General features: G+C 51.9%; 1 protein-coding gene across 7 annotated transcripts; it reads right to left on the reverse strand.

Annotated features, from left to right (window-relative positions):
• On the reverse strand, positions 1-27,365 carry NFYC (nuclear transcription factor Y subunit gamma). Of its 7 annotated transcripts, none has more exons than XM_042885067.1 (10): positions 27,306-27,365; positions 16,109-16,221; positions 13,041-13,112; positions 11,449-11,562; positions 9,543-9,638; positions 6,286-6,459; positions 5,395-5,532; positions 2,048-2,155; positions 1,292-1,351; positions 1-845 (listed from the first exon to the last, which is right to left on the reverse strand). In XM_042885067.1, exons 2-10 carry the CDS (start codon positions 16,211-16,213, stop codon positions 726-728), a joined length of 987 nt encoding a protein of 328 aa, XP_042741001.1. In that variant the 5' UTR covers positions 16,214-16,221; positions 27,306-27,365; the 3' UTR covers positions 1-725. The 7 variants fall into 7 exon arrangements, with proteins under 7 accessions (XP_042741001.1, XP_042740998.1, XP_042740996.1 ...); XM_042885064.1 differs by having other exon boundaries at positions 27,311-27,333; XM_042885062.1 differs by lacking the exon at positions 27,306-27,365 and adding an exon at positions 25,621-25,725.

Genomic DNA, 27,365 nt, shown 5'->3' on the forward strand with positions numbered 1-27,365 from the left:
TTATCTTACAAAGGGAATTTATTTTGTTTGAGGAAGCTTATATTACATGCATCGACCGAAGCCAGAACAACAGTGAACGGGGGTTGGGGTTCATCCGGATGCCATTAGCATCTCTGGAATAAACCAGGTCAAATTCAAGAATCATTTTGTCTTTAGAAAACACAGTCATAATACAAGGAATGTTTTTGTTTTCACTTTAATTACTCTGCCCCCACTCCCTGCCCCCTAGCTGCATATATTCAATGCTCCGGCTTACCAAAAAAGGAGGCAGGAGAGGCAACCCAACACACAGACACGCTCCCCCCTCCCACCCGTAACAGACCACTGAGATGGCAGCACTGAACCTAGCTCTATTCGGGGAGAAACACAAACGGAGCACCAGGCAGGAAGCTCCTGCAGCAAACCTTGAATCATTTCCCCAGGTCAGAGCCTTTCACCGCTGCTCAATGAGATGCTCCGAATTCCATCGGCTCCCTTCAGTTTCGCGGGCTTTGAAGGAGCAGCTGAACGCACTGAAATATGGACTTCCAAAAATAAAAATCTTGCATTCTTGTCAGTGTCTGCTGGATATGCTCTCATACCCACCAGACGAAGGCGTATGGTGCACCAGAGACCGCAGCCTGCTGGAGGCTCGCTGTCAAGTACGGAGACGCAGAAGCAACGCATTCCTCAGACCAGGCCGGGTGAAGCTGGCACGTGTTTGCTTCCCCACACAGGGACGCCGCTCAGTCCCCCGCCACCTGCGTGGCCTGGCCATCCGAGCTCTGGTTGGTGGACTGGATGAACATGGGCTGCGCGATGTCCTGGCCTGCAGGCATGGTCACTTGCTGGATCTGGTAGAGCTGCTGGCAGACAGAAGGAGGGGAAGGGAGGTCAGCTCTCACGCAGCGCCGCTGTGGGCATGAAGCCTGAGCAGCTCTCAGGCCGGTGTGAAATCTGTCCCCGGCACCAGGCCGTGAATCGGACATTTATCACTGCATCGTACATCATTCTGTCCATTCCTGATGCTCAGACTGAGCTCATGCTGCTCACACAACAGCCAGGCTAAACGTTCAGACCTGTATTTGAAAGCTGGTCAGGACTAAAATGGGCTGCGTTAATCTGGAGCAAACAGAGCGCTGAGGAATCCACCTGCATCAGGAACGGCCAGGATCCATTATTCTGCCTCTGCTTCAGGTTTGGCTGCGGTAGCAGCGCTTTACCTGAAGAGCTGATATCCAGAACAAACCCAAACAGTCCTTCCAGCTTGGACTTTGAAGGCATGCGGCACCAACACGGCCCGAGCTCTTACCTGCCCGTCTGTGAACTGGCTGAACTGCTGCTGCCCCTGCTGGACTTCTGTCTGCGTTATCTGCGAGGACGAGAGAAGGGCAGTCAGGGACGGAGCTCTGGGGAGGCTCAGAACCCACAGACAACATCCTGCCGCAGCCCTTCAGAGCTTTTCCACTCTTGCAAGCTTCAGTGCCCCACCGTGAGGGGGGGGGGACACATCACAGGGCAGCAGCCTGTGCTCACGTTGGTCCTGACTGCAGTCAGGAACAAAGGACAGGGACTGAGTGCTCACAAAGCACGTCTGGCTTTCACAAGGAGAACCTTGCGGCCTCCAGGATGTCAGGGAAGCAGCAGCCCTCCTGTCCTCTGAAGGCAGAGCAGAATCCCTTAACGAGCAGCCCCAGAGATCACGAGCCAACCTGGCGGCAGCAGGGCTGGCCTTGATGTGTCACTGCTGCAGAGCTTTGAGAGCTGCTGCTCCTCCCTCACCCAACCAGGAGAAGTAAAGAAAAGGCTGATAAACCTGCAGCCAGCTCAGAAGCAGCAAGGGCTTTATGCAGCAAGACACACACACACAGCATGCAGCTTTCACACACAGGTAAAGGAAACATCCGCTGCGCTCCTCGCTTCGTTATTCTGATGAAGGTAAACAGGAAGAAAAGAAACTCAGGATCCCTGGCCCAAGAGTTGGTAAATTCCACCAGAGTTTGCAGTTTCAGGAGTTAGGGAACAACACCATAACAGCAAAGGCCAGCCCTGCTGTCGGAGCGCATACCTGCTGGGCATTGGTTGCAAGCGTCTGGATCTGCCCCTGGACTACCTGGGTGCCTGACACAGGCTGGGCTAAGCGGATATACTGCAGCTGGCCAGCATTCAACTGAACCTGGAGACAAGCGGAGGGGGCAGGGAAAGAAAATTAAACAGGTAACTGTGTAACCTGAAACACACCAACTTGCCTTCTCGTTTCCACAACAGAAGCCAGGTAACAGATGAGACTGGGGAGCTCCAGCCGAGCAGCGGTGGGGGAGAGGAATTAGAACAGGGCAAGAGCCAAGTCCCCAGAACTCCTCCAGGCTCTGCAAGGAGAACCTGAAGAAGCACAGCGCTTCCTTCTCCAGGACAAAAGGCCAGTTAGTAGCTAAAGCATGTTGAGTGCTACGTTTCAGAGCACTGTAACACTTGTTTTCCCTCTCAGTCACCAGAATGCAGCGACTGCTCAGCCTTTCATCTCACACACAGAGGCTCCTCCGAGCTAGCTGCACGTCATGACACTCCTACTACATGCTGCCAAAAACATAAGGGAAACACAGGACATTTTCAAATCATTGAAGGCAGCGGAGATGACAGAAGTATACCACAAGATAGTATCTGCAGCCCTGAAGTGCAACTCTTCTTTACCTGGCTCGTGTCGGTTCTGTGTCACATTCCAATGCAAGTTCATTTATTACCTACAGCCTGGATCTTGGATGCCTGAGGGGTCTGAGCAGAGCCATCTTAGTGCCCTCAGCTCTCAGTCTGTGGCAGAGGCAGCTGGTGGGACACACCGAGAGGCGATGGAAAGGTCCCCACGTGGCTGACTGCCATTGAGTTCCTGGTGCTGCGCTGTTGAACTTCAGAACATTTTGGTTCACAGCCTTACGGTGCCTTGCATCCAAAACACTTTGAGGTGTTTTTTGTTTTTAAGGAGGGGCAAGGAAGGCGTGCAGAGCACCTGAGCACCGCTCAGGGACCAGGAGCTGCTGGCACACAGCCCTGCTGCCTCCCACTGCTGAACCCAGCAGCACCAATGTTATTTCATGAGCAAATGGACCCAACGCAAGCACACATCTCAGCAAAGACTCCATTTCTGCACTGAGCTCTGCCTGCTGAGCAAGTTCTCCACTCTGCAGCTTCCTGCTTCCATCTCAACCACGCTCCCAGCAGTGATAGAAGCAATTCACACACAGTGCCTCCAGAAATGAGGGCAACCTCCAAAGATTCGCCCTGCGAGGTCAAGGTGAAGGCATGGATGAAATTGAACACAGAATTCACGTGGGCAAACAAATGGCTGCTCTGTGATGGATGCATTTCCTGCCTTCCTTCCAGCTCTACTCTGTTTGTTTGAGGCCGTTCTCCCACCACTCCTATGCTAGCAGATGCTACCAGCTCTGTGTTTCAGCCTTCTGTGTTTGTGTTAAGGAAGATTTGGAGCTGGACGCCACCAGAGAGCGGAGTGAAAAGAGCTGCCAGAAGGTAACACTGACTGCACCAAGATAGGAAGGAGATTTAGGGGAGAAAGGATAAAAGAGGAGCAGAAAGAGAGCAGAACAGAGAGCAGCAGTGAGCAGAGCAAGGACTGTAACTGTGGATCCACACAGCATGCTCCCAGGCACTCTGCTCTCATGCTGGCTGTGTGGCTCCTGCTCGGCTGCATTTCATTTGCTGGAAGCAAAGGGAAAGGTGTTTCCTCCAGCACAGGCTGTGGTTCTTCAACATGCTGCAATTAAGAGGAATCACATTAATTACTGTCAAGGCAGCACTTCTCCTAGGTACTGGAGTGAGAACTGTATTTCACTGTAACACCCCTCCTGAGGTACTCTGCTTTATCGCCTTACGCTCACGAGGAACCCAAGCATCCCCAGCACAACAGATGCCCACTCAGGCAGCTCCATCCCAACTGCAACCCCAGCAGTGCCTGAGGATGGCCACGAGCCCCAGTGCTGCCAGGCAAGATGAGGTGGAAGAATTCTCCTGGCCAAAAGCAGGTGTTAATTAAAAAGCCTCCAGTGGCTCGTTCATAAAGCACGCCATCAATTAAAACAGCATCACCTGGGTGGAGAATGGCATTTCCTGCAGAATGCTTCAGCCCCTTCCAAAGCTGCTTTATAAAGAATTCTTCCCCCCTGCAAATCTCCAGGTCCCTTTCCTACAGGGACTTACAGCCTGCACTGGGGATGACTGCGAAACAAGCCTGAACTTCTTTTATTGCTGCTCTGTTACACCAGATTCACCCAGGCAGGGGTAGAGATCTCTATCCAAAATGCTTTTAAGAAGCGTCCAAGAGAGACTTCCATAAAGAAAAGGAGGACAAAAATGCAAGAGAAAGGCGGTGAAGAACGTGGAGAAGGAAAAAGGCTGCTGGTGGTAAAGCAGCACGTTTGGCAAGCAGTCTTGTCCCTCCTGATCAACACCTGGTGTAGGAATCAGCTGAGGATTGCAGAGATGAGAAGAGGGAAGTGAACTGGGAGAATGTGACAGCACGCAGAGCCTTCGCTTTCCTCGAGATGCTCTGTCAAAGCACAAACATCTGCCAAAGGGACGCTGAGCAAACCTCAGCCTGGGTGAGATCAGCTCTGTGCAGCTGGTCAGCCTCGTAACAGCAAGAGGAATCACAGACAAAGCGAAGCGCTCGTCTCGGTCACCTGTCTGACCCCTGTGCTGCTGGTTGAGTGCGTGGAACTGGAAGGATTTTATCGACTTTTATTGTAAGGCGTGTGAAATTTTTCAGGTGGGAACCAAAAGGCTCAGCTTTGTTGGCATTCCAAGCTACAAAGAGGGGGAAAATGACATTTTGGGAGCCTCGTGTTTACCCAGGACATGTGCCAGAATTCACGGCTCGCTGTGCACTCAAAATCCCAATCTTAGGGCACAGCAGCCTTACGTTAACGTGAAAGTGAGAAGAAACGTCCTGGTAGCACAAAGTCATTCCTGCCATCAGCTCAGACTACGCTGTAGAAATGCTTTTTTGCAATGTAGGAGTTGGTTAATGACTCACAGGCAGCACTTTTCCCACTCGGTCCGACAGGCCGTGGCTCCGGGTTGCAGAGGCAGAACCGAGTAAAGACAACACAAGTTAATTAGGTTTTATTGCAAGCATGCTGTAGTGGAGAACTAATTTATGCAGGAAGTGCTTTCTGTCCTGCCTCCTACTAACGCTATTCCACCTGTGGGTAGCAGTGGTGCTGGCACTGCACGGCCTGAGTTTATTTCCCCCTTCATGTCACACCCGGCTCCTTTTCTCTCCCGGCGCAGGAAACGCGCGCAGCCCAAACCTCCTTGCACAGCTCTGAAGGCACACAAACACACACAGCCCCACGCTGAAGCAGCTGCATTCACCTCACTCCCAGCCCCACGACGGCTTACCGGGATCTGCTGGATCTCCCCCGTGTTGGTGATGATCTGCTGCATGACCTGCATGGTCTGCCCCGTCCCGCTCTGCGCCTGCTGGCTCTGTCCTTGCGGCTGGGCCTGCACAATCTGCACCTGCTGGCCTTCTCCCACCTGCATTGGCACAGGGCTGCGTTCAGAACAGGGCTGAGGCCGCAGGGCTGCTGCTGAGCCCCGCTGCTCCTCACTGATGCTTCAGTCACCGCAGCAAGACCCGCGTGATCCTGGCTTCAGGGCATCCTGCACACCCTGTAACAACACTACGAAGAGGGAGCCCTGTGTTCTGGTTTTGCAGATAGCCACTCTTTGGCACAGGTACTCGAGAGACAAGCCAAATATGTTCAAGAAAATGCATGCATTTCAAATTGAGATCTCAGAGCTCTGAAGATCGCAGCGGTGTCGTGGTTGGCACCTGGCAAGGGCAGCCTCCTGCCAGAGCAGTGCTCATCCAGACAAGCAAAGGGTGCCGTGCTAACCTCACTGTGGCATTCAATATGCTATTAAGAAAGGCAGGGAGAGGAAGGGAAAAAACCATCAAAACCACAGTGTAACAATAACACTGCTGACTGCAGAGCTCAAAAATCATTACAGCTTCACTTGCATGTGGAAAAGACAGAATGTGTCCTATGGCTGTTGTGACTCGCTCTGGGGTAACAGTGCACTGCACTCCCACAAAACAACATAACCTACAGCACGGAGATTCAAAGGATATTTCTGCTTTGCTCACTGGGTCAACACAATTCAGCTCCTTACGCTGCAAAGGAAAACCCATTTCTATGGCACTGCTGGCAGCAGGGAGAACAGGACACTGCAGTGAGCCAAGGATCCCCAGCACACTGCACAGCCCCGAGCTCTGCCCACACTCACCTGCCCCTGCTGAGGCTGTGCAATGATGATCTGCCCCGGCTGGATGGTGGTTGTAGATGTCGTGGTCTGCTGTCCTTGCTGCTGCCCCTGGACCTGCACTGCGGCAGGCTGCTGAGCAAGGGTGAAATAATACTGCACGGGTTCAGCCGGGGTCACAGCCTGACGTACTTCTTCCTGCAGCACAGCACAGAGTGGGTAAATGGGGAGGGAACCCCCAGCTGCCCAGCCCAGCCACCGCTGAGCACCCCCACAAGCACCAAGGTGCCTCCAGTGCCTCCCTTCTAACAGCTTAAGTGACTCAAAAACGATCACTCAAACCAGGTTTCCTCATTTATGCAGCTGGAAGGAAATCAAAACCATTTCCAGTATCCTACACATAATAATGGAGTCACCAATTTTATCATGAGAAGCAAACGTATAAAATGACCATAGCTGAAATCCACACAGCTCCTCATCAGCAAATTCCATCATCACTGGTTATCTTAGCACAGAATGAATTGCAATGCACAAGACCTGCAAAGCCTCATCTGCCAGCAAAGCCTTCTCCTTAGCCCATGTGCCCCACACAGATCTTAGCCCAGCTCTGATGTCAAACCCCTGGGAACAGAAGCCATGCACTCGATGCACACTGCAGGGCCTTGGTCTACTTATTGAAATCCAGCTTTTGCAGAATAACAACTTTGTCTCATGTCACGGCCTGACAGCCTGATTCTGCAGGAAGCAGGGATATCTCATGAGTGTAAAGAACAACAGCTTCTGCTCTAGCTTGCTGTCAGGAGCACAGGCTGTTGTACTGCCATCTTGTTTCATCTGTGGATGCCTTTGGAAGAGAAAAGCGCCTTATAACTCAAGATATTTAATGCAAAGTAGATCTGGGGAGATTATGCTATGTGACATGCGGTGAACGCTCGAGAATCGCACCTCTTGAGCTCCCAGAGGAGCACAGGACCCTGAGCCCAGCAGAAGACACAGCTCACCAGACGTTCACTCCATGGCAGAAGGCGTAAACAATCCTCTCCCAGCCACCTCGAGTTCACAGCTGAGAGTGTAGGATGTTTACACGTGCTACAGCATGGTAGGGGCCACGTCACACAAGTCTGCTCCACTCCCCTGCCTCAGAAGAGGCTCGCTCATGGCTTACCTTCAGTGCATCCAGCTGGGCAGAAAAAGAACTTCCATTAAACAAAACTAGTGTACGTTGCCCAGATGGGCATCAGGCGTGGGTAGGAGAGCCCCTTCCCTTCAGTGCTCAGCTCTCAGAGGGACTCTGAGCCACTCACCAGGTTTCTAACAGCATACCAGGAAATGACACCCCAAAGGTTACGCTGCTGGCAGCTGGCTGTAATGAAGAAGTGACTGAGCCTGGCTCCCAGCAGCACCCCGCAGTACCACGGCCACTTACAGCACCTCCTTCACACAGCAGCACACAATTAATTCCTGCTCGCTTCATCAAATCCTCTACAGGAGGGATTCATAATAAATGTAAGTATGTATTCAACAGGACAATTCTCCAACGAGTCATAAAACTGCAAGCACTGAAGAGCCATGGCTGTTTCTGTAAAGCCCAGTCCTTAGGTACCCTATTTCTATAGAGCTCCAACCCTGCTGCTCGCTGAACCCTCAATTAAGGACATCAGCATCTATTCCAGGTTCAAATTTTCCTTGCTACATACAAAAATGACTTTAAATACAAATCTGCATGAAGTAGGCTCTACCCCATCGTTGGGCACCTTGTATTTCCAAGCCGTAGCTTCAGTTACCAGAGCAACATAACAGTCATGGTTCCCTCCTCAGCTCTTCCTCGTAAGCAACACCAAGTTGTCAAACAGTCCTGCCCGTGCTAAAGCACAGATTGCACCCCCAGCCAAAAAGGGCAGCCTGTCAGCCTATGGGCAGCTATTCTTCAGCACTGTGGAAGAAGAGAAATATTTTCCACTGAAAAGTCCCAACCTATGCTGGATTTCTGCATCAGACTTCTCCCCTTAGCAGCATTTCTCATGATTCAGCTGTGTTCAGAGTGAATCTTTTGGCATCTCTGTATCAAACCAGATACAGGCAAGCTCCCACTGCAGCCACTTCAGTAGAACCGTGAGGACATAGCAGGGTGTGCTGGGATAGGAGCAAGGGAAATGGTTTCTCATTTAAAAAGGAGAGATGTAGATTGGATGCAAGGAAGTCTTTTGTACAGCAAGGGTGGTGAGGAGTGGCACTGGTCACTAGAGGAGCGTGGTGCTGTGCTCCTGGAGAGTGCCAAGGCCGGGCTGGGGGGCTGTGAGCACTGATGGAGCTGCGAGGGTCCCTGTCTGCAGGCAGCTGGAGCAGCTGGCCTTTAAAGGTCCCTTCCAACCCAAACAATTCTGTCATTTCCAGACGGAAAGTGAAACAGCAGCTTTCAAACTCCAGGTCTACCATGGGAGCAGCATCTCTGTTCACAGCAGGTACTTCTTGTATGTTTGACTTATAATGGAATACGAGAAACACATCAAAGCAGAGCTTCCAAGTAAAGCACTTGCCAGGAAGCTTTTACAGTTCTCCAGTCTTTCCAGCAGCACTCGAAGAAGACATGTTAAAGTCTTGAACCTTTCAAAGACCTCCAAAGGCATCTGAAAAGCAGCTGAGGGAAGCAGGCAGACACAGCCCAGCCAAGTGCAGGATCTGCCTCTGTGCACGTGAAGCAACGGCGAGCCACGGGGCGACTGAGCTGCAGCCCCACCGCACTGCACTTTGGGCACCGTCTGGCACACGAGGGCAACAAGAGCTCCTGGAGCAACGTCTGCTGGCTTCCACGGGGCAGCAGCACCCAGGTGACTGCAGCAGCCTGCAGCTGTAAACATCCGACTGAAAGCTCCCGCTGACACCTCACAGCTTCCAGTCAAGGATGTTTACAGCAGCAACGACTGCCCTGAAGGACGCAGGAGGTGGCACTGCTGGGCAAAGCTGCCTGGGTTGCTTCATGGCAGCCAAAGGATGCAGAGTCAGCACAGTTTTGAACATTTTTAATAGTGGTAATGTTTGTTCTCAGAGCTGTTTAGAAATGTTTCTGTTGCTTCGGTAAGTGCCCGAGTCGGGCTTCTGTCATCACCCCTCTATTTGCACCAAAAACAATTGAGAATCTGAACACTATGAAGAAGAAACATGCACAAAGGGGCACAAACGTGTCTAAATCTGAGACTCTGTACTCGTTATCAGCTCCCTAACAATTAGAGTGAAACCACCCCACGGAAAGGACAGCCAACAGGGCAGCTGCTCTGTCTCACCTGACGCTTCGGAGGCTTCAGCTCATCTCTTGGGACGATGTCAATCAGAAAGTCAAATTGGTCAAACTTTGTAATTGCCATGGCAATGTCGTTCCTCTACAACAGCAACAAGAAAAAGCACTTTTCAGCTTTAGAAGCACGTTCTGTCACGAGATAAACAAAGCAGAGCTTTTTAATCAGGGGTGTTCATTACACTTCAGCTTTTACAGAACCTCCCCTAGGTGGAACCTACGCGTTTGGTGAGAAAAAGACACAGAATTACAGGGTCTTATTTGGGGCAGGGGAATCCTGAGAGATGTAGAGAGAACAAAATGCAGCCTGTAGAAGGGCTAAGAGAAAGCAGCAAGATTAAAACACAGAGTTAGCAAAGTGGCCAGAGGTATCAGAGAGAGGATGTGCAAGAGCCAGTGAGCTTCTAAGAAACACTGGCAAGGCAAACAGCTTCTCCAAGCTGCTTTCATGCATGTAAGGATAAAAAGTTTATCTAAAGAAACTTTTCTTTCGTATCTTCACCAAAAGAAGAAATCCAAACATGAGCATTAGGTCAAAGTGCTGCCGACCTGAACAGGGGCAGCCAGCAGAAGGCACCACTGCAGGGTTTGCTTAAGATCTCCAGCAACCCCACGATTAAAAAAAGTGAAAAAAGATTGAAAGTCTTAAAAAGAAAAAAATAAAACGCTCTGTGTCAGTTTAACATCCCAGCAAACCACCTTAAAAAGCAGGGCTGACTCAAGAAGCTCTTAAAAGCCTCGTTTTCATTAACGGAAGGTAAATTTGTAAAGCATTTCTATGAACAGGAGCTGGGAGAGCACTGCCTGCGCTGCCTGACGCGTGGTGACATTACGACCATCCATCCTCACATTTCAGCCTAGCTGACATTTCCAAACCCTGCGCTGCCTTGGCATTTAAGTGCAAACAATGATCATGCAGAAGGCACAAGAGAGACATTTCTGTTCCACGGGCAGCATATATTACATATATTACATATATTACAGCAGGATCTTCACCAGGAAGAAACCTTTGACTGAACAGATGTCTCTCCCATTTTGTTCTCCGTGCTGAGGGCTGGGCTCAATCCAATTTCCTCCCATAACTCAGACCTCTCCACTCTACATTTTTTCCCAAATAGTTGATAAGCAAAGACTGCATTCCTCCAGCTGCACTGCACTGCCCATGCGGAGAGCAGCTGTTCTACGATGGCAGCTGCTGGGGAAGGCAAAGTGCTCCTAAATTGAAACCTGGGTCAATTAAAGGTCCTGTACATTAGGATCAGGATCTAAGTGCAACTCTGAAATAACAGCTTGAAAGTTGTTAGCAGGACATGCCTGAGTCGACACTTGCTGCTTATGCAGCACCTCGTCCTTGCTCTGTGCATCAAATACATCCTTCCCACGGTAACTGCATTAAAATCCAGGTTAAGGAACTGGCACTGGCCTCAATTAGTGAGGATTCAGTGGTCAGACACCCAGCCAACAGGACGCCTTTGGGCTGGAATCACACTTGTCTGCCTGCCACTACGGCAATCCCTGCATCAGAGCGCGGGAGGAACCATTTTTGTTCTCATCTCTGGACCCCAGCTAACATCTACAAGCCTGCCTTAGGAGAATTACTGCTGAAAAACAAGACAGCCAGAAGTCCGACAGATACAGATATCCTAAGGGATTAGAGCAGGTCACCATTAGCAGACAGCTGCTGCTTTTTTTCTTTCTTTATATGGCTGTTGTTTGTTTTTAAAACCAAGTTAAGCAAAAAGCACTTAGGTAGCACAACCACAGTGGGCAACGCGCTTTGTACCCAGGTTCCTGGTGATAGAAGCCTCTGTTTACAAAGCATGCCTCCTATTATGAAAACAAAAGTTGGAAACAGTTTCTGAAGCTGCTGAAGGCCAGGTAGGAGCTGCTGTTACCTGCAGAGTCCTGCGCTTGTTGTCTTCTGTGTGGATCCAGGCTCGCAACGTCAGTTCTGTTATGAATATCTGAGCTGCCTTGGCGAACAACACAGGGGCCTCAGCACTAATCATCTGTAATTAAATGCACACATTTTTTGAAGTTACTATCAAGACTCCGATGCAGCAAAGTCAAGGCGACTGCGTAACGTTACTCAAATCTGAACGGCTGTGTTGCCTACCAGTGAAGTTTGGGGAATTTCCCCATCGGATCCCCGGTCTGACAGCCCAAAGAGCCTCCAGTCAGACGCAGTGCCAAGAGCACTGACCACAGGCAGTTTGTCGTCACAGCCTGCTGCACACACCTGGCCAGGTGCTGCCTCTTCGTGTCGGGTTGTGTTGAGCCAGCAGCTCTGAATTGCTGCAGCAGGCTGTACTCAGCTGTGGGCATCACCCAGCAGCTTCTGCTGGCAGCGCTGGGCACACGCAAGTGATACTGAACGAGAAGCTGAAGAGAGCCTGGCCCTTACTTTATAGTTGTAACACTAAGATAATCTGAAATGAATGCAGAAATTGCAAAGGAGGTTTGGAGACACAGATAAAGACCATGCGCCTCACCAGATTCCTTTCCCTTAAAAAGCATCTCGCTCAAGTTTTGCTCACGTTGAGCAGTTTCGTTATTAGCTGGCTTGGCATTAGTGCTGAATCCCCAGTGCAGGCTTCTTAAATAACACCAGAAGGAATGCCAAAGACTCTTTTCCCTCTTAAATCTCACCTTCCCTTCATTATCACAAAGCTGGCACTCACTCGCTTCAGACATAAATTGGGACCTGAGGGGGTTGGGTTCCTTGTGGCTGCAGCTGACAGAATAGCTCCCTTGGACAGGGAGACAACACACGCCTTTTTCTGACTCTCATTTAACATTTAAAGGCTGTCCTAGGAGAAGGATGGTGTCACATTGAGAATAAGAGTGCAAACCATTCTTTTCTCTCTTAGGAGAGCCACGTCTGAGGGCCTCTTCCTATTCAAACAAACAGGAGGGCTGGGGCAGCGCAAGACTCAACACGCGCTCCATTCTCCCCCCTTCCTTTTATGCCTCCAACCTTTCACCAGTTGACTTTATCAGATCCAAGTCAAAGATTCAGCTCAAGTATCACTACCAAACCAATGTTACCTACCTAAGTTACTACTTCTCCCCACTTTTCCACAGAACAGCACAGCACCTTTCAGTGCTGTCACTGCCCACGTGAACCTTCTACAGCTTTGTGAAAGGAAGAGTCAAGAAAAACAAGGAGACGTGAGAAAAGAAGGATCAGCACTAGGAAGAAAAAGCCAAGCAGCCAGGAAACACCCAGAGTTATGCAGCAGATTGGTGTTTAACAAAAGAAAGCAGAACTGAAAAAGTCTTCAGCAAAGATCCCAAGTGATCTTGCTTCCCCAGTTCAGTTTAATTACAGCAGGCCAGCTAACAGTGCATTCCAGTAATTGTTCTGTAAAGTACCTTAAAAATAATGATAAACAACGACAATAACAAGTAATGAATTGCAAGGAATTACAGCTACAGCATCCACCAAAAGGGTCATAAACACTTAAGACAGAAGCCATGAGGGTACCTTCACATCTTCATCCAGTTTCATTATCTTCTTAATCCGAGCCAGGGGCAGCTCCTGAACCCTGAAGTCTTTCTGCAGAGAGATCCACATTTGAGACAGAGGTAAGAAAATTAAAACAAATTGCTGCTGTTTGAAACTGAACCTGCTAAAACTCGACAGAAACAACTCCTTTTCTTTGAGGTGGGGCAGCTCCTCCTCAGATCTGAGCATCCCCAGCCGCCCTCCTGTACTTCACACAGCACAGCGGTACCTCAGCCCTCTGTCAGACACTTGCATTTACAGTTTCACCTCGAAGTTGAAGTCCTTCTGCAGAACAGAATGTTTCTAAAGTTATAAATAGATGCAGAAATGTGTATTTGAAGCAACTAATTCAATTAGGTGCCTTAGGACGGAGAAAGCAATGGAATTTGCAAGGACTCACTAGAGGAAATGAAGGCAAATAAGAGCTATATTGCCATAGGATGAAATCTCTGCCCTACCTGCACTTCCCTGCTCCCCAGTATCAGTTTTAGTGTCAAGAGCCCTGCAAAACCTTGTCTACTCCTGTATTTAAATGGATTCCTTGCCATTTTCCAGCAAAGGGAACTGCTGACTCAGAACAGGGTAAGGATGGCTTAGGAGGCAGCGAGGAGAGGAAGCCATCACTGCAGTGAATCACCCTCCCTGCTCACTGCTGGCAGCTGCTCAGCAACAGAGATGCACTGAGACGCCAACACAAAGCCCTGAGAAGATGCAAGGGGCGAGGGAAGCTGCGAGCTTCAGTGCAGCACTGCCTGCCCTCCTCTGCAGGTGCAGAAGAACAAGAAATCCACGCTGTGCAGCCAGCAGGGGCCCCTTCAAAGAGGGAGAAAGGTGAGGTTACATCCCTTGCACCAGGATGCAGAATCCCTGCGCACACAGGGCTTCTACAAAATGTCTTCTCCACAGAAATGGCACAAAAAGTAAAAGCAGACTCTTCTCTGTGGTAGGAGAGCACTGCCAGACACGGTAGTGAAACAAAAGAGGAAAAAAAAAAATACTGAAAATGCCATTTTCTACTAAAATAAAGTACAGAAGCTGTATGTGGGACAGCCAGCGCTCTGGCAGGGGGTGTGTGATCAATTTAGGTATGAAAATGATAGATATGTATTAGAACACAGCAAAACCTTTGCGTTCTCACTGTGGGGAGAATCTTGGACGTGGTACGTGCAGCAGGAGGGCAGAGGCCTGGTGTGGAAGGGCTGGGAGAGGGCAGCAGGCAGGAGCTGTGCTGAGCACACACACATCAGGGTGGCACTTCCCACCAGCCACCATCACGTAAACAAGTCGGGAGGTTGCTAGGGCATGAAAAAACATCCCAGAGATTTCCTTGAGTTTATTTTGTTAAGCTCATTCCTTTTTAAAGTGCCCCACGAGCTTCGGGCCTCAAGGAAAGATGACGACAAAATTCCTAATTGGTGAAACTCGTAACGGTGCTAATTATTTCACTTCCAAGAACAAGAGAAGTGCAAGCAGACACTTGCAGCTACAAGTGCACTGCACAAGGTGCAATGCTATTAAAACCTTCAGAGAGCAGAGACAGTGGGAGAAACCAGAGCAATTTAAAGAGCCTTTATTCCTTTAAGGCTGACAGGCAAATGTCACATAAATCAAAATCAATACGCAAGTACCACGGTGAAGGGAAGCGTGACCACTACTGGCTACTGCCCAGCACAACGAACTGTAGAACCAATTCTTCATCTTTTCTTTTTTCCAAATTAGGTCTCAATACTTTCCCAGGCCACTTCTAGCTCTCTGCGGAGCTGCAATGCTTGTTTCAGCCTCATTCTGCCTCCTGCTTCTCTGAGAGAAACCTACAGCCCCTTGTCCTGCAGGACGGAGGGCAGCCCAGTGATCCCAGCTCTCACAGAGCAGTTCCCTTTTTCCTCCCCTGCATTCCAGCCAGTGGCAGCACGTTGCAAATGCCCCAAAGCAGAGAGCTGTGCAAAGCAGGCCTCCATCACAGCTGCTCTCAGCTGCACAGCACACACAGGTGAGCTCTGAGCTTGCTTCCATCCACACGCATGGCAGCACAAGATGCACACGGGTGCCAGGGTTTGGTTGTGCTGGGAACGGCCGCGTTCAGATGTTCTGCACTTCATCCTTTTCCCTGCTCTCTCTGCTCCAGTGTCTCCAGTTAATTTCCAGCGACTTCCTACCTTGCCATGCGATAAATAGCTTCACAGAGCAGTTAAAAATTAAGCTGCCCGTATTTGATAAGCTGTGGAATAAACCCCTTTCATGTGGAGACAAAGACAAACTACAGCTCTTGAACACAAGAATTCAACGCAGTAAAAGAAGAAAGTAATTAATTCTAGTTATGCATACAAAATTCTACATCTGTTTCTTCAACCAACTGTCTGCATGCAGGCAGAAAAAAAAGCAGCTTATCTTCCAACTACTGGATTGGGGTTTTCACTTTGAACAGCCCGTCTTCAACTGGGGCTCTTTTGTTTTCACTTGCATTACAAGCTCAGGATGTGCCTGCAGGACTGCTGCATCACAGCCATCTCTCCATCTCTCTCCAAAAGCCAATTTTTATTATATGCCCTCGTTCCCAGGCACTTCTCTTCTGGGGATGGAAAAATAGAAGCTACTTAGTCCAATTCCTATTCTCAGCCTCTATGTGTTTTTTTTTTTTAAATGAAATGTCTTTAAATTAATAAGGCACGTGATAATGATGCACTTGGCATTCAAGTGATTTTCAAGACTTCAGGCTTGTCAAAGGAGGTGGTTCTGAAAGAGCATAATTGTTCTATACAGAAAATGAAATCCAAAAATTCATTCACAAAATTGCCACCGTCTGCCAATAGCCAGATGTTTGAATTTATAAAGGGGAAGGAGGGGGATTAAGAGTGCTCTTACATGGAAGTAACTCTTGTCACTTATTTCGTATTGCTGAAGCTGAGAAGCAGCAGAACAGCACGAGTTACCATCTGAAATCCCTCAACCTCCTGTTAGCTCAAAGCACCGAAGGCAGCTACACCTGAAGGCATTCTGAAATCCACCACGGGTTCTCTAGAAGCAATGTGAGCCACTGAGGCACTCACCACTGTGAGGTTGCGGATCTCCTCCATGACGCGGGGCCAGAAGGACTGCAGGCTCTGCTGGGCATCGCTGCTGCTGCCTGTGCCAAAGCTGCCATCTGTAGACATGCTGGAAACTGGAAGAAAGCAGAGCAAGCATCAGCAATGAGAAGGATGCAGGCATCCAGAGATCCCTTCCGAGTGCCAGGACTGCGGGAAAAGCCCAGCCTGGCCAACTGACAGGAGAAGTGCTGAGGTCCGCCAGGCCGCGGCTCAGCAGCCACGTGAAGATACTCATAACCTCTAAAAGTGGGGCTTTTTTGTGCTCGTGGTTTGTTTACTTTTCCAAAGATTGCAAAAAGAATACACACACAAAAAAGAGTTGAAAATAAAAGTGCTCTCCTCATTCCCTTGTTAGAGTTCTGCCTTCTCACAGGGACTTACAGAACACAACCAGTGCTCACAGCCCACACTGCGCTGTGCACCAACGGGAAAGTCATTTACACCAGTGCTTCTTACAGCCAACAACAGTGCAGAATACAGCAGCAAATCCCCTCAAGGTGAAGAGACAATGTCAAGGTCAGCCTGGTATTATTTCTAAAAAGCTTAATTAAACAAATTCTTCTGTGCCTGTTAGAAAGGTGTCACTGTGCACAGAGCTCACTATCTGGAAGCGCGGCAGGAGCCCAGCAGCACCGCAGAGCAGGCAGCCGTGCCCAGCAGGGTGCAGGACCTGATGTTCCCAGCACAGAAATGTTTGGGTGCACACCAAAGGAGTTGGTGAGCACCTCTTGAGTGAGCACAAGCACGGGGCCCTGTGTTAGTGATGCTAAACGCTCCTGGGGACACCCCAAGCAGCCCCGAGGTCCCCACAAGATGACAAGATGTACAAAGAATACACCTCTGAGCTTCTCCTCATACGCAGCAGCTGTGAAGAGAGCAATGGTGTTACAGCTTCCATAGGGAAACACCTCCAGAGCAGTGCTGTCATTACCGTAGCAGGGCAGAAGACAGCAGCCCACGTTCAGCTGGGACACGAATGGCGCAGCTCGTGTTGCTGCCAACCCTCAGGTCAAAGGCAGCACAGCCCCAATGCAGCACAGCAGCACCGAGTCCAGCACCTACAAGGCCAAAGCGAGGCCACGCCATGAAATCCTATGAGCAGATCAGGGAGAGGGGCACCTCCTGCAGGCTGCGCTCTTCAGGATCCTTTCCCTTTAACCACCCTGGGAAGGAGGAGCTGGGGGGAATTTTGACAGAGCACGGCAAGGAGGAGGGCACAAGACCACAGAGAAACAGGTGCTGAGACAGGAAGAACTGCAGGCAGGGCACCTATGGAAATCAGGGACTGACAAGCTGCTTGATGGCTCTTCAGCAATTGTTTGCATTATAATGCCATCCTCCTACAGACGAAGATATTTCAAGTATTTGTAAGAAAATACAGAGAGAAATATTCTAACGAAAATTTAACATTGGCCCTTGATTCCCCCCCATGATCTGCATTGTCAGATGCAGACAAAAAATAGCATAGATGCACAAACAGAAGCTAATCCTTTCTACCTGGCAATACTTCAACACTGGCACTGATGGGGTCTTTGCTGCAACTGGAGATGCCATTCATCCTGGTGCAGAATCATTTCTCAGGGCTGACTCAAAACCACAGATGTCTTGCTTTCAGCCTGCTTAAACACTGCACTGCAATGCAACAGAACCCTAAGAAGCAACAGGTTAAAAATGGAGCAAAGGGGAAGAAAGCTCTGGTAACAACACAGCGTTACATCAAGGGCAAATTAAGCATTAGGTATAGGCCTCTGTCACACTCATCCAAACTTGGAAGGAGGAGCTGGAAACGGTTTGCTTCAATCACCCAGAATGTAAAGGGTCCTCCTGAGGAAGGCAGAGAATTCCCACCTGCAGAGCACACACAGGACTGGTTTCAGAGCAGCAGTGAGGGACACCTGCTATGGAGAGTGACTGTGGAGGAGAAGTGAGAGGAGGCCTGTGAGCGGGGAGAAGAACTGCCCACAGCCTGGTTTCTTCAGAAAACTTGCAGAAGGAAATAATGGCAGAGTCTGAAATAAAAGCCTAAGCAGGTGAAAGCTAAGACATTATTCCAGTTCTTGGTTCCCACTAGGAGAGATACGTGAGGGACCTTGAATATGCCTGCAAGCATCACAGAGAAAACAGAAAAACCCAAACTTCCATGCAAACCCTCGGCGTTGGCTCCATGACACCAACTTTAACAACAGAACCATTCCTGCACCATTAGGTAAGCTCCTTCACCCGGGGGAACTGCATTCCTGTGATTTAAGAATGCCTGCTATCAGGAATAGCACCAGCAGAAAAAACACCGCGGGGCTGGAGATAAACCCCCCTGAGCCAGTGGGAAGGCAGCTCTGTGTGATCAGCATCTCACCCCGTTCATCTGCTTTGATATGCAGGGAGCTTCCACAGCTCCCTTCCACTTTGCTTCTCCCACCCCAGGACTTCCTCCTGTGGATCCCCACAAGCTCCAGGCTCTCCCACCTCATCCTGCTGCTGAATGAGGCTCAAACCCATCTCACATAACTCCATTAGGCACAAGCAAACAAATCCCAAAGCCTCCGAAGCACACACCAGGTAAGAAATGGGCACGTAGGAGTGGGCTGCATCCACCCTGACACCACGCATCCCCTCTGAACAGCCCCAGGGTGCCCCATGAAGGATAACATTCTGTTTCCAGACACAGGGAAAAGGAGGCCAAAATGCTGAGGCCTGGGCATAAAACGCCTGGAGGTGATTACAAAGCAGATTAGGCAGCACATCTCAAGAACTAAGGCAGCAACACTCTGCAATTAGAGCTTTTCTGCTCACCAGAGCAGAACACCTTTTGCAGACATTCAACTTAAAAAACCCTGTGGCAGCTGACAAGTGCTTAAGGACCTCAGTTCGTAGGACACAAAGCAGCCATGAAGACACTGCTGCTGTCTGTGGTTGCTTTGTTTTTAAATAGAGCCCCAGCAAGGATCTTTCTTTAATGCCTGGGAAGGGGAAGCAGCCAAATGAAGCCATCTCCCCCTGAATGCCTTGATGCACATTCAAGCAAGAAGTTGCTACTGGCAACACAAGCTGCAGAACAGCTGCAAACTAAACTCAGAGCTCTGATCTTGCAGTTCCACCTGGAGCTCCTCAGCTGGAAGAAGCAGCGATGCAGGGCAGGAGCTGGGGCACTGCCACAGGGCCAGGCACAAGGACAGCCTCCACCTCCCACCTGCAGCCCCAAGCAGGCCGTGCCCAGCAGCAGCTGAACAAACCAGGTGGGTGGAGAGCAGGTCTAAATGCAATTTATCCAAATATCTGAGGGGATATGCAAAGTAAGAGTGCCGGAGGGACGCACTGAGAAGCTGTGAGGCTCTCAGGGAAGGAGGAACCAGCTCCCACCGCCAGGCACCTGCTGCTGGGCAGAGCTGGCAGGTGCTTTGCATGGCACAGCGCTGCTCCCAGCCTGGCCCGACGACACAGAGCCCATTCTGCACAGCGCTCCATGGCAGCAGGGTTCCTTCCCAGCGCCTCCAGGATGCGGCTCAACCTGCAGTGAGATGGAGGCTGTAAAGAAACAAGGCAGAAGCACAGACAAGTGCTGTGCCTCAGCACCTCAGCACCCCCAGCTGCAGGTACAGACATATTTGTTTTAACTGAAAACTGCCATTGCACGTCCTCCCCCCGTCAGAGTCTATGGCCATTCCTCTGTGGAATTACCACCTCCACAGACAGGGCTTTGAAGAACCACCACCCAAAAAGCCACACGACTCTGTTGGTTTTACGCTTCCTATCACACAAACTCCTGAGAAGCCTAATTATTGGGAAGTGGTGCTACAGGAAAAAAAGCAGCACTGCGTTTCCTTTCATGTCACTACTTTTTGATACAGCAGAGAATAAAAACCAATGCCTCTGCACACAGCAAAACCCTGAAGTACGAAGAACGGATCCACAGAGCTGAAAAGCGAGCATCTGGAACAAACTCTGCTCTGACATTCAGCACTGCTCCCAGCGTGATGCTCTCACTGCAGTGCTGTTTTGGGAGCCTGTCCCTTGATTAAAAAGTAAGATGTGCACAGCCCACTTGCATATCTAAAGAATGAGCTCTGCGTAGCAAGAAGTGCCAGACACCTGATCCTGCCCAAATCAGGAGGAACAATCTAGCGACGCTGAACTAGTTTCACAAGAGGCACATACAGGTTTACACGAATCCAGTAACACATCTCTGTAAATGGTGGCACAGGAGGAGTCTTCAGTGTATGACAGCCACGTGCCAGCACCCCTGGGAGATCCTGCTCTCATTACGGCCATGAGGGCATCCAAGGGAGCAGCAGAACCCCAAACAGAGCATCAGTCCAGTCTGGAATGGGCTACACCAACCCTGAGACCGGGCAGCTCTGTGACGGCCGATGCTGAGCTGGCAGCACGCCTGCATGCTGCGAGGAGCTGCGCTGCTCTGCGTGCCATCGCACCCCGTGCGGCCTCACTTCAAAACAAACCTTTGGAAGTCGTGCCACTGAGATGCCTCAGCTCACCGCCCAGCTCCTCTGCTTTGAGAACCATTCAGGATAGCAGGTAATCTTTTAATTCCCATCCAAACCTTTCCTGAAATAAGGTGGTGTTTATTGCAATTCTAAGGAGACATTGTGTTTGTATGCAACTGTTTTGGAAGCAAGATCAGCCTTGAACAAAACCAACCAAACAAAAACCAAGCAGGAAGCACAGATAACAAGCAGGACGTTCCAGCCAGGAGCACAGCCAGGCTCCACGTGCTGCTCTGCACAAAGCATCCAGACACACGTGTACGTAAGTGCGAGTGATCAAAACACAGCAGCACAACTTCACTCCTTGCAGCACACTCTGGGTCTGCTCAGAGCTCCAACTGCACCAGAAAATAAACTTCAGGTGAGCTGAATGATCTGGTTGATACTCAGAAAGAGGCAAAGACAGCAGGGTCAGCACAGCAACGTTCAGCACGTGGCAGCACCAGCGACGCTGCTGTTAGCAAAGCGTAAGAACAACCTTTAACTGTGGGTAGCAATCACACATCAAGTCACAGCTAAAATGCAGGCCAAAATCATTTACCCAAGCGATGCAGGAACTCTTCTCCATTTCTGTAGAACAGCCCTGCAAAGCCTTGCAGGCAGTGGGAAAAGGCCATGCTCACAAACCTACAAAGATTCTCAAGTTCTGCTCTCGATGAAAACAAACTTTCAACCTCTTACGAGCAAATTCCAGAGGTTTCTGCATAACCACCATAATTCAAAACAAGCACTTCCTTCCAGTGTGCCATTATAAGAAGCTTCTGCAACCCTGTGGTTTATTTTTAACCTTTCCTTCTTGCAGCATTGCACACACAGCTGGTCCCGTCACCCCGTGATGTCGGCATGGAGGATCATCCAGGGCTGGATAAGGTGTACATTTGTAGATTTCTCATTTGGTTAAATGAAAATTGACCACAACAGACAGGGGTAGTGGAGCTGGACTGTTACCTGTGGAGGATACAGAGCACATCTTGCTGCAGGTTGGTAAGAAAAGGCTGCACAAACAAGTCAGAAAGGGCTGAGCTCGAGTTGCTCTTGTCTTGGGGCAGAAAAACAAACAAGATGACCTCTTCAGGTGCCTTCCAGCCCTTTCTTCTTGAACTATTTAGCAGTATATATTTTATCTTCAAAGCACTGTTTGAACATTAACTCCCTCGTACCTCTAATGCGTTACTTGTTTTCATTCCTGCCAGGCACAGCGTTTGATTTCAGCCCAAATCAGCCGCAACGCCCAGGAGAGGCTCCGGATCTGCATTTCTACCAGCACCCAACTCCTCAAACGCAGCTCCACTGGGACCCTGGCTGGGCCCTGCCACCAGGCACGCTGCCCACGTGCCCCATCTGCCCTGCACCAATCCCACTGTACTCCCAGCACAGCCCCTGCCACCTGCTTTGGGCAGGCTGGGGCTGGAGGAGCACGGCTGGACTCGAGGCCGTGCTGCAGCTCCTGCAGAGAGGAGGCAGAACATAGCATCCCGCTGGCTCCATTCACACAGGGCACAAACCGACCAGAGAGCTTCTCCTGATATGGAATTACAGCCCAGGTCTCACAGAAAAGCTTCGACGAGCTCCAGGCTGTCACTGGATCAAGAGCTGGCACATCCCACGCAGGCTGCGCAGGACAAGAGCCGCAGTGCCGTGCTGCCCTGGGCGCTCAGGATGGGAGCACTGCTGTGCCACGGCGCCTTGCTGACTTCTGTACAGAACACGGCGTGACCCAAAGGCAGCGGCCGTTGCAGGAGGTGGGACGGGGCAGCGTCAGGCTGCTGTCAGCTGGCTTCACTCCTTCAGGACATGAAGATAACAGCAATCACGCTCACACTTTGACTGCGGTCACCGCAGCGCACGAGCTCCCTGACAGCACTGCTAAAAGCCCAGCAGGGCCCACAGCCGCGCACGCAGATCCGCCAGGCCGGTATCACAGCCCCAGCACGGCACAGAACTGAGCTTCGGCTTGAGAGCTGCCTGCACCGAGTCCAAAACTGGGCTGCAAACCTTCAACCACCACGTGGAAAATAACGCCGGCGTAGTTCTCTTTTGGAAGGTAAAGCAAACAAAATAATCTGAATTGCTGTTTGCATTGGTTATTTTACTCCCCGTTCTTCTTTGAATGAAAGAGCACAAGGGTCACACTCGATATTTGGTATTTCAACAGTTAAACATCATTAAATCGTTGCTCATCTAGGGCAGTTATGCTCCAGTTTTAATGCAGCCTTAAGCGTTGCGTGTTTCTTTGCTCATCTGCTGCACTTTTAGGCTCAGTCACCACCGTCCTGCTGGAGAGGGAGGAGGGCAAGGCAGAAGGAAGGATTAAAAGCACACCTCAACCGCAGCAGACGCGTGAATGGCAAACAGGAGGTGCTCACAAACCCTTGTGACAGCTGTAAGCAGAGGGAAAGGCCGCCAGCTCTAAGCATTGCTTCTGAGCACTTTGCTGCTCCTGGTAGAGAAATGAAATGAACGCAGGGCTCTTAGGAGCTGCAGGGCTCTTTGTCCTACAGGGATTATCAGAACACTCCATGCTCTTATTTCCTTCTTCACTCCATTTCATTAATTAAATGAACAAATGGCATCCCACAGAAGTTAAAAGTAATCATTTTTATAACACGGGCTCACGCTTTTTGCCTCCCAAGGTCAGAAAACCTCACTTAAAGCACAACCTACAGTGCTCAATAGGCAGCAGAACGCTGTCATGAGGCCTTTTTTTTTTTTTAATGGTCTCCTGCTATAAACACCCAAATCTGCACCCTTGTGGGTCACCTTCAATGAATAAGGAAGACAGCTGAGGGTGACCCACTTTGACTCATCAAGCAGTGACCAAACAGGACAGCAAGCCATAGACAACAGGAGAAAATCCCCACAGCGAGATCTCAGCACGCAGGAATTCTTGGGTTCTGAGCAATACACAACAGGAGCTTCCTCAGCAGAACCCAACATGTGGTCACACAACAATGCCCCCACAGCGGTTCTTTGGCCACTCTGAAGCACAACAGCAAAACAAGGGAAGAGCTGAAGTTAACCGTACCGATCTGATTCACTTCCAGTGCAGGCAGCCCTACTAAGCTGCTTCCTGTACCCACACCACTGGAATACAGATGCCACGCTGCATTACATAAATACCAGATCCCAGGCCAATCCAAGGAACCCAACAATACAAACACCAGCACCAGCTCTGAAGGTGACCTCCTGCAGGCCCCCACCAGGCTCAACCCATAGGCAACAGCTTCCCACAACAACCCTGCGTCCTCTAAGCCTCCCCTGCTGGAGCTGCCAGCTGCGTTAGTACAAGAAACAGCCGTGGAAAAGTCCTCAGAGGAAACCTAGGGCCTGGTTTGTGGGCCTGCTCAAAGCAGGGGCCTTTGAGGCATGGAGAACACACCCCAAGCCCACAGAGCAGCACAGCTGGGACACGGGAACCTTCCCTCCATTCCACGGGTACCAGAAGGTCAGAGCGGGCAGAATGCGTACGCAAATCCCTTTTCTGTGCTGGAAGCTTCATGGCTTCTTTTTGCTGTTCTTCTGCCAGGAAGATCAAGCAGCACCTACTGCTATACATCCACGGCCCCCTGCAAGCTCAAGATCTGAAATACGACGAATGCTGGATGTAATGAAGGCTCTGGCTACCTCTCAAAATCATGGAGGAGTTGAATGCATCCAAAATACATGGAAAAAATCAGCTTAAAATGGCTCATGTCTACACGTAGAGGCCAGCAGTGACCTTGCTGGCAGCAACACCCAGATGCCCCACAGCCGCGTCAGGTGCTGCTGCTGCTCCACCAACGATCTGGGGCAGCCACTGGTACCAATAGGGGATGGTTTCCCTCTGCTCCTGTCTGACTTGAAACCACATGAAGCCACAGAAAGCTTGAGGAAAGGCTTCCCACCAGCTGTAATGGAATTAAAATACCCAGTGACACTCAGAGGCTGCAGCAACTCAAAAAGCACTCAGGTTGCAGCCAGAGCCCAGTGTGGTCTCTCAGTTACAGGTGGCATCAGCCAAGCTCAGGGAACGTACCCAGCTCTGACATCAGGTGCACAACATAATTACCTCCAGTTCTGAGAACAGCAATTCTGAAGCCAACAATTAGCAGCTGAAAAGCCCTGAAGTGGGCAAGGACGTGCCGGCAGCACCCAACATCCCGCTGCAGTGCAGGGTGAGGAATGCCTGCGATGTGCACTTCATGCTGAGCTGCACACCATTCCCCATGCCCTCGCTGCCCTGGGCGAGGGGAGCAGCTTCATTTTTCAACTCGCATTCTTTTTTTTTTCCCAGCCAAAGTGCCGTCAACAAACTTTGTCCTTCATTCCGGAGGCCGGGAGCCGCGGCATCTCAAGGTCACTACTGCTGATGTGGGGAGGCCTCACTCGGGCACTGGGCTGCAGCTCAGCACCGGCTCCAGGCCCAGGCTTGGTTCCCCCGGGGCTGCCTGCTCACCCGTGTCACTCTCAGCTCGCTGGCCGTGCCGTGTGCCCAGCGGCGCTCGGCCTCTCAGTGACCTTCAGTGTTGGGTGGCAAATGGGAGAGAAAACAAAAGGGCTGCGGGCAGAAGCCCGGGGGCAGCTGGGGGCCCAATGCCCACGGTGCCGTCGGGCCGCAGAGGCCAGGCGTCAGCGCCGGCTCCCGCATCCCCCTTCATCTCCCTCCCCCTTCCCCAGCCCTGCAGCTTGGCGGGCACCGGGGGAGGCGCTGCCATTTTGTGCCCCCCCTCGATCCACACTCCCGGTTGGCGGCGCGGCCCCGCGCACAGCTCAGCCCGGGATGACCCCTCCGTTCGCCCGCCCGCCGGACCCCCCGCCTCCCCGACGCCGGGGGCTCAGCCCAGGGCGTCGAGCCGCGCCCGCACCCGCAGCCCCGTCCGTCGTTGCAGAGGGGAGGCCCCGCACGGTGCCGGGCGGTGCCATCTCCGCGCTGTCACCGGGCCGCGGCCGCCCCCCGCCTAACCCGCGCGGCCCCCGCCAGCACCACCAACTCACCGGGCCGCGGAGGCTGGCCGCCGGGCGAGACGGGATGATGCCGCAGGACCGCGGCCCCCAGGCGTCCCGGGCCGGCCCGCCATTCCTTTGTCTTTGAGCTGACCCCTGCCTGCCGGGACTCCGCGTCCCCGCCGGACCGGGGCCCCGGCCCCTTTAACAGACGCCGCTCAGCCTACCCTGCTGCGCCCGCCCCGCCGCGCCCATTGGCTGAGCGCCGCCGGGGGGAGCCGCGGCCCCGCGCACTCATTGGCTGTCGCCGGCAGCTCGCCCCGGCCGTCCGCTTCCTGCTTTAAAGTTACCTTGAGAGGCAGCGCAGGGGTCAGAGCGGCGCCCGCCCGCGCCCCCCTCGGCGGCGCGGCCTTGCGCCCTCCTCTCCCGTTCGGCGACGCCTATTGGCCAGCTGACACGCGGAGGGGCCGCGCGGCGCCGCTGATTGGCCAGCGCGGCTATCGCTTCCAGCAACGCCCGCCTCCTCCTCCGGCGGCGAGTCACGGGGCGGCGCGGGAGGGCGGAGCGCAGAGCCGTTCCCTGGGCAGCGCGGGGCCGGGTTGGCGGGCAGCGCTGCGGGGCCGCCAGTCAGGGCACCCACCCGCCGCTCGGAAGCGGTGCAACATGTTTCAACATATGCAACATGTTGAAATCGCAACAAATAGAATGAAAGCGGAGGCTCTGCCCGACCTCTGCATCCCGCGGTCAGCGGTATCCGCTGCACCAAACCCAGCGGTCACACAGGGCCGTGCAATGCCAGCAGCATCACGACAGGCTGTGCCCGTTCGTCACCAATGCACAAGGGACAGCGTGCTGCGCACGGTTTTAGGCCAGCAATGGAATGAGGCTCAATGTAATAACAGCAGCTCTGACCAAAAACATAACCTCGTTTAAAGAAGGCGTGGATACACCTATCAAAAGACACGCGATGTTGCCACGGGCAACGGCAGTGCCTGCTGTCTGATGAGCCAGGTGTGTGTGCTGCGTCTAAGACCATGTTTGCAGTCTGCTCTGCAGAACCAGCTGGACCCCCATATCGGCTGCCTGCAGACAAAGCACCACGAGGAGGCAGACTGCAGACCAAGGGGCCACCGTCGCCGTTCATTCCCTGTGAGCGCTCTGAGCCTGCCGCTGCTCCACAGCCAGTAGATAGGGAACACTACGGCCTGAATGGAACCGAGCCGACCGCAACAGCTGTTGGCCCTGGGCCGCGCTTCTGTCCTTCTCTCAGGAACCGCTCAGGACTCAGCACAGAGCCGCGCACACAGCACAGTTCTGGCCGGCCCAGCCCCTCCTAAGGCGTGCGGAGCAAAAAAAAATAATAAAATAAACCAAAACAAGCGGGAATCGGTAACAACTGGTAACGGGACGCGGAACCGAGCTGTCCGCAGCAGGGCCCACACACAGGCACAGACTCGCCTAGGCCTCGCCGCCCCCACCCCGCGCTGCGCGGGGAAACGGTTGGGCTCCCCGTCCTCTCCCCGGTCCGCCTCTCAGCAGCCAATTAGCGCGCGGCTTCTTTCGCCCGCCTCCCTCCGCATGGGCCAATCAGCGCGCGCGGTGAGTCTGCGCCAATCGGAGTGGCGCCGCCGAAGAGGGGGGAGGGGGAGAATCCCTCGCACCGCCCCCGCCCCACGGCTCTCACTAGGCCGCCGCCTCCCCCCCGCCGTCGTCTAACCCGCCCTCCGCTCACTCACCGTACCGGTCGGCGCCGCGACCTCCGCCTCCTCCGCCCGGCGGCCGCGCTGCCTCCGGCC

Source organism: Lagopus leucura, unplaced genomic scaffold (assembly GCF_019238085.1).
Source record: "Lagopus leucura isolate 7727_CA_CO unplaced genomic scaffold, USGS_WTPT01 Super-Scaffold_100048, whole genome shotgun sequence".
NCBI lineage: Eukaryota > Metazoa > Chordata > Aves > Galliformes > Phasianidae > Lagopus > Lagopus leucura.

Coding starts and splice junctions, on each gene's coding strand:
- NFYC (XM_042885061.1), bottom strand. CDS start 17,705: ATGAATGGCATCTCCAGTTGCAGCAAAGACCCCATCAGTGCCAGTGTT. Junction 16,222..17,644: donor CAGTGTTGAAGTATTGCCAG/GTAGAAAGGATT, acceptor GCTTTCTTCCAG/TTTCCAGCATGTCTACAGAT. Junction 11,563..13,040: donor AACTGGATGAAGATGTGAAG/GTACCCTCATGG, acceptor ATTTAATTACAG/ATGATTAGTGCTGAGGCCCC.